Below are 13,293 nucleotides of genomic sequence, written 5' to 3' on the forward strand. Positions count from 1 at the left end.
ATCAAAAAATTCCACGTGCCCGAAAATGGTGCCAATAAAAACGTCAACTCGTCCCACAAAAAATAAGACCTCACATGACTCGGTGGGTCAAAATACGGAAAAATTATAGCTCTCAATATGTGGTGATGCAAAAACTATTTTTACAATAAAAAGCGTCTTTTAGCGTGCGACAGCCGCCAAACATAAAAACCGCCATAAATAGTAAATCAAACCCCCCGTTATCACCCCCTTAGTTAGGGAAAAATAATGAAATAAAAAAAGTATTTATTTCCATTTTTCCATTAGGGTTAGGGGTGTGTTGGGGTAGGGTTAGGGCTATGGTTAGGGTAGGGCTAGGGTTAGGGGCGTGTTGGGGTTCGGGTTGGAGTTAGAATTGGGGGTTTCCACTGTTTGGGCACATCAGGGGCTCTCCAAATGCAACATGGCGTCTGATCTCAATTCCAGCCAATTCTGAGTTGAAAAAGTCAAATGGTGCTCCTTCCCTTCCAAGCTCTGCCATGCGCCCAAACAGTGTTTTACCCCCACATGTAGGGTATCAGCCTACTCAGGACAAATTGCAAAACAATTTTTGGGGTCCAATTTCTCCTGTTACCCTTAGGAAAATAAAAAATTGGGGGCAAAAATATCATTTTTGTGGAAAAAAATGATTTTTTTATTTTCACGTCCGAGTGTTATAAACTTCTGTGAAGCACTTGGGGGTTCAAAGTGCTCACCACACATCTAGATAAGTTCCGTGGGGGGTCTCGTTTCCAAAATGGGGTCACTTGTGGGGGTTTCCACTGTTTAGGTACATTAGGGGCTCTCCAAAGGCAACATGACACCCGCAGACCATTCCATCAAAGTCTGCATTCCAAAACGTCACTACTTCCCTTCCGAGCCCTGACGTGTGTCCATACAGTAGTTTTATCCCACATATGGGGTGTCAGCGTACTCAAGACAAATTGGACAACAACTTTTGGGGTTCAATTTCTCCTGTTACCCTTGGGAAAATAAAAAAATTGGGGACTAATTGATCATGTTTGTGGAAAAAATACGATTTTTTTATTTTCATGCCCTGGCATTATAAACTTCTGTGAAGCCCTTGGGGGTTCAAAGTGCTCACCACACATCTAGATAAGTTCCTTGGGGGGTCTAGTTTGCAAAATGGTGTCATTTGTGGGGGGTTTCCACTGTTTAGGTACATTAGGGACTCTCCAAAGGCAACATGACACCCGCAGACCATTCCATCAAAGTCTGCATTCCAAAACGTCACTACTTCCCTTCCGAGCCCCGACGTGTGCCCATACAGTAGTTTTCTCCCACGTATGGGGTATCAGCATACTCAGGACAAATTGGACAACAACTTTTGGGGTCCAATTTCTCCTGGTACCCTTGGGAAAATAAAAAAATGGTGACTAAAAGATCATGTTTGTGGAAAAAATACGAATTTTTTATTTTCACGCCCGGGCGTTGTAAACTTCTGTGAAGCACTGGGGGGGTCAAAGTGCTCACCACACATCTAGATAAGTTCCTTAGGGGGTCTAGTTTCCAAAATGGTGTCATTTGTGGGGGGTTCCACTGTTTTGGTACATCAGGAGTTTTCCAAACGCGACATGGTGTCCGATCTCAATTCCAGCCAAAAACGTCAAATGGCGCTGCTTCCCTTCCGAGCTCTGCCATGCGCCCAAATAGTGGTTTACCCCCACATGTGGGGTATCAGCGTACTCAGGACAAATTGCACAATAAATTTTAGGGTCCTGTTACCCTTGGAAAAATAAGAATTGAGGGTGAAGAGATCATTTTTGTGGAAAAAATATGATTTTTTAATTGTATGGCTTTATGTTATAAACTTCTGTGAAGCCCATGGGGGTTCAAAGTTCTCACCACACATCTAGATAAGTTCCTTAGGGGGTCTAGTTTCCAAAATGGTGTCATTTGTGGGGGGTTTCCACTGTTTTGGTACATCAGGGGTTTTCCAAATGCGACATGGTGTCCGATCTCAATTCCAGCCAAAAACGTCAAATGGCGCTGCTTCCCTTCCGAGCTCTGCCATGCGCCCAAATAGTGGTTTACCCCCACATGTGGGGTATCAGCGTACTCAGGACAAATTGCACAATAACTTTTGGGGTCCTGTTACCCTTGGGAATATAAAAATTGGGGTGAAAAGATCATTTTTGTGGAAAAAAAATTAATTTTTTAATTGTACCGCTGTACGTTATAAACTTCTGTAAAGCCCTTGTGGGTTCAAAGTTCTCACCACATATCTAGATAAGTTCCTTGGGGGGTCTAGTTTCCAAAATGGGGTCACTAGTAGGGGGTTTCCACTGTTTAGGTACATCAGGGACTCTCCAAACGTGACATGGCGTCCAATCTGATTTCCAGCCAATTTTGCATTGAAAAAGTCAAACGGCGCTCCTTCCATTCTGAGCTCTGCCATGCGCCGAAACAGTCGTTCCCCCCCACATATCAGGTATCTGCGTACTCAGGACAAATTGCACAATAACTTTTGCAGTTCAATATCTCCTGTTACCCTTGGTAAAATAAAAAAAGTTGAACCTGAAGTATTTTTTTTATGAAAAAAAGTTAGATGTTCATTTTTTTTTAAATATTCAAAAAAATTCCTGTGACGCACCTAAAGGGTTAATAAACTTCTTGAATGTGGTTTTGAGCACCTTAAGGGGTGCAGTTTTTAGAATGGTGTCACTTTTGGGTATTTTCTATCATATAGACCCCTCAAAGTGGCTTCAAATGTGATATGTTCCTAAAAATAAAATGGTGTTGTAAAAATGAGAAATCGCTGGTCAACTTTTAACCCTTATAACTTCCTAACAAAAAAAAAATTTGGTTCCAAAATTGTGCTGATGTAAAGTAAACATGTGGGAAATGTTAGTTATCAAGTTTTTTGTGTGCCGTATCTCTGTGATTTAAGGGCAAAAAAATTCAAAGTTGGAAAATTGCGAAATTTTCAAAATTTTCGCCAAATTTCCGTTTTTCTCACAAATAAACGCAAGTTATTTGAATGAAATTTTACCACTAACATGAAGTACAATATGTCACGAGAAAACAATGTCAGAATCACCGGGATCCATGGAAGCGTTCCAGAGTTATGACCTCATAAAGGTACAGTGGTCAGAATTGTAAAAATTGGCCCGGTCATGAACGTGCAAACCACCCTTGGGGGTGAAGGGGTTAAAGAGCCTCACACCTGATTTGTAATACGTGCACATTAAAACTAAAGTGTAATACCACTCACCACCAACGGGGTAACTTAGAACAAACGACACCACGTGTAATAATTCCAATTGCCACCGGGGGCAATCAACCCACTTTGGCACCAAGCCAAAGGAAAAAAAGTTCACTTTGTCCATTTACTTGTCAGATCCACCTTGGATCATGACACAGTGAACCTGTTGTACCCATGGTAGATTCAAAGAGTCATAGGAAATCATCTAGTAATCCTATCTTGCGCAGATCACAGCGTAGCACACAGGGCCAAACCCCTTCTCGCTATAGAAATGATTTGTAAAATAGTCTAAGATTAATAATTTAGTTTTGAGTTGCACTTATATTGAACTTTGCCTTAGGTAACGTTACTAAAAATGTTAAAGAAGTTGTGCCCACATGGACTAATGTGAGATTTTAGTAGTTACTATGCCTTTTCTACTACAAGAACTCTTGTAAAGACTCTTAAACTTGAGAAGAAAAACTGTTCATCGTGCCTTGGCAGGAAGCCATCTAAAACAGCCAGTGCAGTGAATTTTCTAATGTGGTCTGTGTGCCCTGCAGCTGCACTCAGGGACGATCCAAACAATCAGAAGTGGTTTTGGGCTGTAATCCATGACCCAACTCAGTTACTGGGACTGTTTACTTATACTCAGGTTAACTGTTTTGTCATTTGTTATATGCTTATGTTCCTTGTGTAGCCTAAGGACGTGCTACCTTTAACTAGGGGGGAATGTGGCGCCCTGCATCTTTACCGCCACAAAAGGGTTAAATATGTACTGTTTTGCATGATTTGTGAGCAATAGAAGTTATGCTTTCTCTGCTACAGACCACAGCACACACACAATTTGCCTTGCTCCTCGCTTGTCTGGGGCTTGGAGCTTTGCAGACGTACCCTAGCTGGGAGGGGGAGGGGCCCACATGACCAGTGATAGGCTGCAGCAGGGACATGCCACCTACACGTGACTGCTGCAGTCAATCACTGGTCATGTGCCAACCATGCTACCATCATAGCTGAGGCGAGTGATTGGCTGCAGCCAGTCACATGTGTAGGTGGCATGTCACTGCTGCAGCCAATCACTGGTCATGTGCCAACCATGCTACCATCATAGCTGAGGCGAGTGATTGGCTGCAGCAGTCGCATGTGTAGGTAGCATGTCACTGCTGCAGCCAATCACTGGTCATGTGCCAACCATGCTACCATCATAGCTGAGGCGAGTGATTGGCTGAAGCTGTCGCATGTGTAGGTGGCATGTCACTGCTGCAGCCAATCACTGGTCATGTGCTAGCAGCATAGCTGAGGTGAGTGATTGGCTGCAGCAGTCGCACGTGTAGGTGGCATGTCACTGCTACAGCCAATCACTGGTCATGTGCCAACCATGCTACCATCATAGCTGAGCCGAGTGATTGGCTACAGCAATCAGGTGTAGGTGGCATGTCACTGCTGCAGCCAATCACTGGTCATGTGCTACCATCATAGCTGAGGCGAGTGATTGGCTGCAGCAGTCTCATGTGTAGGTGGCATGTCACTGCTGCAGCCTATCACTGGTCATGTGCCAACCATGCTACCATCATAGCTGAGGCGAGTGATTGGCTGCAGCAGTCTCATGTGTAGGTGGCATGTCACTGCTGCAGCCTATCACTGGTCATGTGCCAACCATGCTACCATAATAGCTGAGGCGAGAGATTGGCTGCAGCATTCGAATGTATAGGTGGCATGTCACTGCTGCAGCCAATCACTGGTCATGTGCCAACCATGCTACCAACATAGCTGAGGCGAGTGATTGGCTGCAGCAGTCGCATGTGTAGGTGGCATGTCACTGCTGCAGGAGGGCCATGGCAGAGGCTTACATGGCACACATAGGCTTCCACCTGGATTTATACCTTTTTTCATGGACAATTTTCTAACCGTCCCCAATCTCCCCTTCCAGGGGCCGCGCACCTACAGCCTGGGACTGTAAGTATTGTGGAGGCCTCCACTCCCGTAACAAATGCCAGAGGCCCCTTCAGTAAGAGGCCGTGTCTCTCCCTCCACACTGTGCACACTATGTGGCCACTATATATGAGTGTGTAACACGGCGTCCGCGCAGAGCCAGGCAAAGTGTAGCACGACACACAGTGCCCAGGTGCTTCCCGCCTCCGGGAACGCGCAGCTCGGAGGCTACAGTCCCGCAGTACGAGCACACGCTTCTATAGAGCAGGGCGCTCGCTCCCGCGTCCTCACCACCGCGGCTGTGGCTCCGCCTTCTCCGGCTCTGAATTTTAACTGCGTGTATACGTGAAGCCTCAGGCGCCTGAAGCGGCCTACTGACCACACCCACGACTGACCACACCCACTACTGACCATACCCGCCGCTTCCCGCCTCAGCGACGACCCGCCCCCTCCCCACTGCTGCGAGCTGGTCTGTCTCCAGAGCCCCGCCCCTTATGCTGTCCGTCCATTAAGCGTGTGGGCCGCCGCTGATCCCGTTACGTCATCAGCACCGCCCTGTCACGTGGTCGCATCGGTTTCTGCAGCTAATCGCCCATTTTACAGTCTCTCTCTACATTTTCACATGTTCATGTTGAGGGCCATGTAGTGTGCGCTCCTCCTGTTTGTGCGGAGGGCCTTATAGTGGCGGACTGTGACGTGACGCATTGCTTTATGGCAGCACCCCTGTGCGTGCGCAGTGATACATTGCACAGAGATGTATATTGCATACAGTGTTGGTGACAGCTCGCTAGAGGTGTCACGTGTGTTACCCATGGAGCACTTAGTGTACTGAGGGCCCTGAGCAACCTCTGTAGTGATAGAAGTGTGTAAGAAGACCACAGCTGTGACTCCACACTGGTCACTAAAACAGAGAGGCAGAGCACATCCGCCTGCGCCCCATCTCTTATCATCCCTCATCCTCTCATATCCCTCACCCTCTCCCATCTCATCCTCTTCCCTCTCTCATCCTCTCCCATCACTCATCCCCTCCCATTCCTCATCCTCTCCCATTCCTCATCCTCTCCCATCCCTCATCCTCTCCCATCCCTCATCCTCTCCCATCCCTCATCCTCTCCCATCCCTCATCCTCTCCCATCCCTCATCCTCTCCCATCACTCATCCTCTCCCATTCCTCATCCTCTCCCATTCCTCATCCTCTCCCATCCCTCATCCTCTCCCATCCCTCATCCTCTCCCATCACTCATCCTCTACCATTCCTCATCCTCTCCCATCCCTCATCCTCTTCCCTATCTTATCTCCCAACTCTCATCCTCTCCCATTCCTCATCCTCTCCCATCCCTCATCCTCTCCCATCCCTCATCCCCTCCCATTCCTCATCCTCTCCCATCCCTCATCCTCTCCCATCCCTCATCCTCTCCCATCACTCATCCTCTCCCATCACTCATCCTCTCCCATTCCTCATCCTCTCCCATTCCTCATCCTCTCCCATCCCTCATCCTCTCCCATCCCTCATCCTCTCCCATCACTCATCCTCTACCATTCCTCATCCTCTCCCATCCCTCATCCTCTTCCCTATCTTATCTCCCAACTCTCATCCTCTCCCATCTCATCCTCTCCCATCTCTCATCCACTCCCATCTCTCATCCTCTTCCCTCTCTTATCTCCCATCCCTCATCCTCTCCCATCCCTAATCCTCTCCCATCTCTCATCCTCTCCCATCTCTCATCCTCTCCCATCTCTCACCCTCTCCCATCCCTCATCCTCTTCCCTCTCCTATCATCTCCCATCCCTCATCCTCTTCCCTATCTTATCTCCCATCTCATCCTCTCCCATCCCTCATCCTCTCCCATCTCTCATCCTCTCCCATCCCTCATCCTCTTCCCTATCTTATCTCCCAACTCTCATCCTCTCCCATCTCATCCTCTCCCATCTCTCATCCACTCCCATCTCTCATCCTCTTCCCTCTCTTATCTCCCATCCCTCATCCTCTCCCATCTCTCATCCTCTCCCATCTCTCATCCTCTCCCATCTCTCATCCTCTTCCCTCTCCTATCATCCCCCATCCCTCATCCTCTTCCCTCTTTCATCCTCTCCCATCCCTCATCCTCTCCCATCCCTCATCCTCTCCCTTCTCTCATCCTCTCCTCATCCCTCATCCTCTCCTCATCCCTCATCCTCTCCTCATCCCTCATCCTCTCCTCATCCCTCATCCTCTCCCATCCCTCATCCTCTCCCATCCCTCATCCTCTCCCATCCCTCATCCCTTCCCATCTCTCATCCTCTCCCATCTCTAATCTTCTTCCCTCTCTTATCATCTCCCATCCCTCATCCTCTCCCATCCCTCATCCTCTTCCCTCTCTCATCCTCTCCCATCCCTCATCCTCTCCCATCCCTCATCCTTTTCCCTCTCTTATCTCCCATCCCTCATACTCTCCCATCCCTCATCCTCTTCCCTATCTTATTTCCCAACTCTCATCCTCTCCCATCTCTCATCCTCTCCCATCTCTCATCCTCTCCCATCCCTCATCCTCTCCCATCCCTCATCCTCTTCCCTCTTTCATCCTCTCCCATCCCTCATCCTCTCCCATCCCTCATCATCTCTCATCCTCTCCCATCTCATCCTCTCCTCATCCCTCATCCTCTCCTCATCCCTCATCCTCTCCTCATCCCTCATCCTTTCCTCATCCCTCATCCTCTACTCATCCCTCATCCTCTCCTCATCCCTCATCCTCTCCTCATCCCTCATCCTCTCCCATCCCTCATCCTCTCCCATCCCTCATCCTCTCCCATCCCTCATCCTCTCCCATCTCATCCTCTTCCCTCTCTTATCTCCCATCCCTCATCCTCTCCCACCCTTCATTCTCCCCCATACCTCATCCTCTCCCATCTCTCATCCTCTTCCCTCTCTTATCATCTCCCATCCCTCATCCCCTCCCATCCCTCATCCTCTCCCATCTCTCATCCTCTCCCATCTCTCATCTTCTTCCCTCTCTTATCATCTCCCATCCCTCATCCTCTCCCATCCCTCATCCTCTCCCATCCCTCATCCTCTCACATCCCTCATCCTCTCCCATCTCTCATCCACTCCCATCTCTCATCCTCTTCCCTCTCTTATCTCCCATCCCTCATCCTCTCCCATCCCTCATCCTCTCCCATCTCTCATCCTCTCCCATCTCTCATCCTCTCCCATCTCTCATCCTCTTCTCTCTCTTATCATCTCCCATCCCTCATCCTCTCCCATCCCTCATCCTCTTCCCTCTTTCATCCTCTCCCATCCCTCATCCTCTCCCATCCCTCATCATCTCTCATCCTCTCCCATCTCATCCTCTCCTCATCCCTCATCCTCTCCTCATCCCTCATCCTCTCCTCATCCTCTCCTCATCCCTCATCCTCTACTCATCCCTCATCCTCTACTCATCCCTCATCCTCTCCTCATCCCTCATCCTCTCCTCATCCCTCATCCTCTCCCATCCCTCATCCTCTCCCATCCCTCATCCTCTCCCATCCCTCATCCTCTCCCATCCCTCATCCTCTCCCATCCCTCATCCTCTCCCATCCCTCATCCTCTCCCATCTCATCCTCTTCCCTCTCTTATCTCCCATCCCTCATCCTCTCCCACCCTTCATTCTCCCCCATACCTCATCCTCTCCCATCTCTCATCCTCTTCCCTCTCTTATCATCTCCCATCCCTCATCCCCTCCCATCCCTCATCCTCTCCCATCTCTCATCCTCTCCCATCTCTCATCTTCTTCCCTCTCTTATCATCTCCCATCCCTCATCCTCTCCCATCCCTCATCCTCTCCCATCCCTCATCCTCTCCCATCCCTCATCCTCTCCCATCTCTCATCCACTCCCATCTCTCATCCTCTTCCCTCTCTTATCTCCCATCCCTCATCCTCTCCCATCCCTCATCCTCTCCCATCTCTCATCCTCTCCCATCTCTCATCCTCTCCCATCTCTCATCCTCTTCCCTCTCTTATCATCTCCCATCCCTCATCCTCTTCCCTCTTTCATCCTCTCCCATCCCTCATCCTCTCCCAACCCTCATCCTCTCCCATCCCTCATCCTCTCCCTTCTCTCATCCTCTCCTCATCCCTCATCCTCTCCTCATCCCTCATCCTCTCCTCATCCCTCATCCTCTCCCATCCCTCATCCTCTCCCATCCCTCATCCTCTCCCATCCCTCATCCTCTCCCATCCCTCATCCACTCCCATCCCTCATCCTCTCCCATCCCTCATCCTCTCCCATCTCTCATCTTCTTCCCTCTCTTATCATCTCCCATCCCTCATCCTCTCCCATCCCTCATCCTCTTCCCTCTCTCATCCTCTTCCCTCTCTCATCCTCTCCCATCCCTCATCCTCTCCCATCCCTCATCCTCTTCCCTCTCTCATCCTCTTCCCTCTCTCATCCTCTCCCATCCCTCATCCTCTCCCATCCCTCATCCTCTCCCATCTCTCATCCTCTTCCCTCTCTTATCTCCCATCCCTCATCCTCTCCCATCTCTCATCCTCTCCCATCTCTCATCCTCTCCCATCTCTCATCCTCTCCCATCTCTCATCCTCTCCCATCTCTCATCCTCTTCCCTCTCTTATCATCTCCCATCCCTCATCCTCTTCCCTCTTTCATCCTCTCCCATCCCTCATCCTCTCCCATCCCTCATCCTCTCCCATCCCTCATCCTCTCCCATCCCTCATCCTCTCCCTTCTCTCATCCTCTCCTCATCCCTCATCCTCTCCTCATCCTTCATCCTCTCCACATCCTTCATCCTCTCCTCATCCCTCATCCTCTCCTCATCCCTCATCCTCTCCTCATCCCTCATCCTCTCCTCATCCCTCATCCTCTCCTCATCCCTCATCCTCTCCTCATGCCTTATTCTCTCCCATCTCTCATCCTCTCCCATCCCTCTTCCTCTCCCATCCCTCATCCTCTCCCATCCCTCATCCTCTCCCATCCCTCATCCTCTCCCATCCCTCATCCTCTTCCCTCTCTTATCTCCCGTCCCTCATCCTCTCCCGTCCCTCATCCTTTCCCGTCCCTCATCCTTTCCCGTCCCTCATCCTTTCCCGTCCCTCATCCTCTCCCGTCCCTCATCCTCTCCCGTCCCTCATCCTCTCCCGTCCCTCATCCTCTCCCGTCCCTCATCCTCTCCCGTCCCTCATCCTCTCCCGTCCCTCTTCTCCCGTCCCTCATCCTCTTCCGTCCCTCATCCTCTCCTGTCTCTCATCCTCTCCCATCCCTCACTCCTGCAGCAGTGACGTGTGTTGTGAGTTCATTTTCCCCTTCACCGTTGAGGTCTGATGAACTCCCTCTTCTGGTGAAGGAGGGTAGTGAGGCTGATTGCCAGGCACCTGGGCAGGATGATGATGACTGGGTGACGGGAGTTACTGGCTGGATATAAGGCAGCCGACGTCCTTCTGCCTTGCTGGTGATCTCTCTGAGGGATTCTAGGAGACCAGTCTGATTCCTGCTCCTCAAAAGCTAAGTTTTCTGCTCTGCTTTTTGCATTTGTGTTTTGGTTTTGTTTTGCATTGTTTTCCTTGATTTTTGCCATTCCCTGCTGGGGTGAGCTGAATTCCTTTTTGCTCTGTCTTCAGAAAATACCTGAGTGCTGATATAGTCTTTTTGAGGCCTAGTGTCTTGAGGGTTTTTTTTACCTATCAGCTGTTGGCTCTTGTTTTGATAGGGTTTTGGCGGATTACAGACAGCAGCTTTTCTATCCTGTCCTATCTAGTTAGCTTGGGCCCCATCATTTGCTCAGCCTATCTTTCTATCTGTGTGAGTGTTTTTTCATCTTGCTTCACCGTCATTATATGTTGGGGCCTGCCTATTGCTTTGGGGTATGCTCTGGGGCAGTTTAGATTTCCCTTTCTGTCTTTAGGCTATGTAGTTCTCCGGCTGTGATCGAGGGGTCTAGGGCACCGTGGGAACCCCCCACAGCTACTGCTAGTTGTTGTTGATAGGTTCAGGGGTCCTCAATCCGATAGCTGCCAACTTCTCTGGTTTTCTGGACTTAGCTAGTATTTCTGTTTTTGCCTCCTATGGTGACTCAATCATAACAGAATCACCAGCCATACCGCAGATCCTAGGCTACTCAATAGCAGGAAAGAATTGTAAAAAAAAAAAAAAGAAAAAAAAAAAAAAGTGTGTATATTTTTTCCTCTATATCTCTGAGGCCGTAGGGGGAATTTTTTTTCTCTCAATGGAGATAAAGCAATTGTCTGATCGTGTGGAGCAGCTCGCTGCGGAAGTGCGGGGAATTTCCGCCTACCTTGCTCATTCACATGCTGCTGAACCAAAGATCCCTACTCCTGATGTGTTTTTTGGGGATCGGTCTAAATTTTTGAATTTCAAAAATAATTGTAAATTATTTTTTGCCTTGAAGCCTAACTCGTCAGGGAGCTCCGCGCAGCAGGTTAAAGTTGTCATCTCTTTGCTGCTTGGCGATCCCCAGGATTGGGCGTTTTCTTTGAAACCAGATGATCCTATTCTGAGAAATGTGAACGCATTTTTTCAAGCCTTGGGGTTGTTGTATGACGAACCTAATGCTATTGATCAGGCTGAAAAGACCCTTGTGGCATTGAGCCAGGGTCGAGATTCTGCAGAATTGTACTGTCAAAAATTCCAAAAGTGGGCGGTCCTTACAACCTGGAATGATAATGCCTTGGCAGCTCTCTTTCGGAAGGGTTTGTCAGAAGCCATAAAAGATACTATGGTGGGATTTCCTGTTCCCTCTGGTCTTGACGATTCTATGTCATTAGCCATCCAGGTTGATCGGCGTTTACGTGAACGCAGGACTGCACGAGAGATGTTGCCACCTGTTGAACAAATGTCTGAACCTATGCAATGTGATAGAGTTTTGTCCAGGGAGCAACGTCAGGAGTTCAGAAGGCGTAATAAGCTGTGTTTTTTTTGTGGCGATGCCTCGCATATTATTTCTGTCTGTCCTAAACGAGAGAAACGTTTTGCACACACGTTTTCTGTGGGTGGTGTTCAACCTACGTTTCTTCTGGCAATTACTCTGATCTGCTCCCTGTCCACATTTTCCGCCAATGCTTTTGTGGATTCGGGAGCAGCCCTGAACCTAATGGACTTGGATTTTGCTAAACATTGTGGATTTCCTATGACACCTCTGCGGACGCCTATCCCTTTGAGGGGGATTGATGCTACTCCTTTGGCGAAAAATAAACCTCAGTTTTGGACCCAGGTGGTCATGCGGGTCGTCCCAGACCATCAAGAAAATTGCAGATTTTTGGTGTTGCATAATTTGCATGATACCATTGTTCTGGGGTTTCCCTGGTTGCAAATTCATAATCCAGTTTTGGACTGGAAATCTGTGTCTGTGGTGAGTTGGGGTTGTCGGTGTGCCCTTAGTGAGGCTCCGGTTTTTTCCACCTCTCCTCAGTCGCATGTTGTTCCTGACTATTTGGCGTATTTTTATGATGTATTTAGTGAGAATGAGTCTGCGTCTTTGCCTCCTCATAGGAGTTATGACTGTGCAATTGAACTGAGCCCGGGGTGTAAATTTCCCAAGGGTCGGCTCTTCAATTTATCTGTACCCGAGCACGAGGCTATGCGATCCTATATTAAGGAGGCATTGGAGAAGGGTCATATTAGACCATCCTCTTCACACTTAGGTGCTGGGTTTTTTTTCGTGGCTAAAAAGGATGGTTCATTAAGGCCTTGTATTGACTATCGTGCCCTCAACAAAATTACTATTAAATATCAGTATCCGTTACCCCTGATTTCGGATCTATTCTCCAGAGTTAAAGGTGCTTGCTGGTTTACCAAGCTTGACCTCAGGGGGCGTATAATATTATCCGCATTAAGCATGGGGATGAATGGAAGATGGCGTTTAATACTCTGGAGGGACATTTTGAGTACCTGGTGATGCCTTTTGGGCTCACTAATGCCCCTTCTGTCTTCCAGTGCTTCATGAACGATATTTTCCGAGACTTTGTGGATAAATTTTTGATTATCTATCTGGATGATATTTTGATCTTCTCCATGGATTGGGATTCTCATGTGGAACATGTTCGGACTGTGTTCCGGATCTTGAGGGAGAATTCCCTGTATGTCAAAGGATCGAAATGCCTTTTTGGGGTACAGAGGATTTCTTTTTTGGGATTTATTTTGTCTCCGTCAACTATTGAAATGGACCC

The 13,293-nt window shown here is 48.6% G+C and overlaps 1 protein-coding gene across 1 annotated transcript in view; it reads left to right on the plus strand.

Moving 5' to 3' along the window:
* LOC141087849 (uncharacterized) overlaps positions 1-13,010 on the plus strand; it is a 47,249-nt gene extending 34,239 nt beyond the window's left edge. Inside the window, exon 5 of the mRNA XM_073573674.1 lies at positions 6,009-13,010. Within this exon, the coding sequence (XP_073429775.1) occupies positions 6,009-10,432 (4,424 nt within the window). The 3' untranslated portion in view covers positions 10,433-13,010. The remainder of the gene's footprint in view (positions 1-6,008) is intronic.
* Positions 13,011-13,293: the final 283 nt, after the last annotated feature.

The sequence above is a fragment of the Dendrobates tinctorius genome, unplaced genomic scaffold (assembly GCF_039654945.1).
Source record: "Dendrobates tinctorius isolate UK_male_01 unplaced genomic scaffold, ASM3965494v1 ptg000036l, whole genome shotgun sequence".
NCBI lineage: Eukaryota > Metazoa > Chordata > Amphibia > Anura > Dendrobatidae > Dendrobates > Dendrobates tinctorius.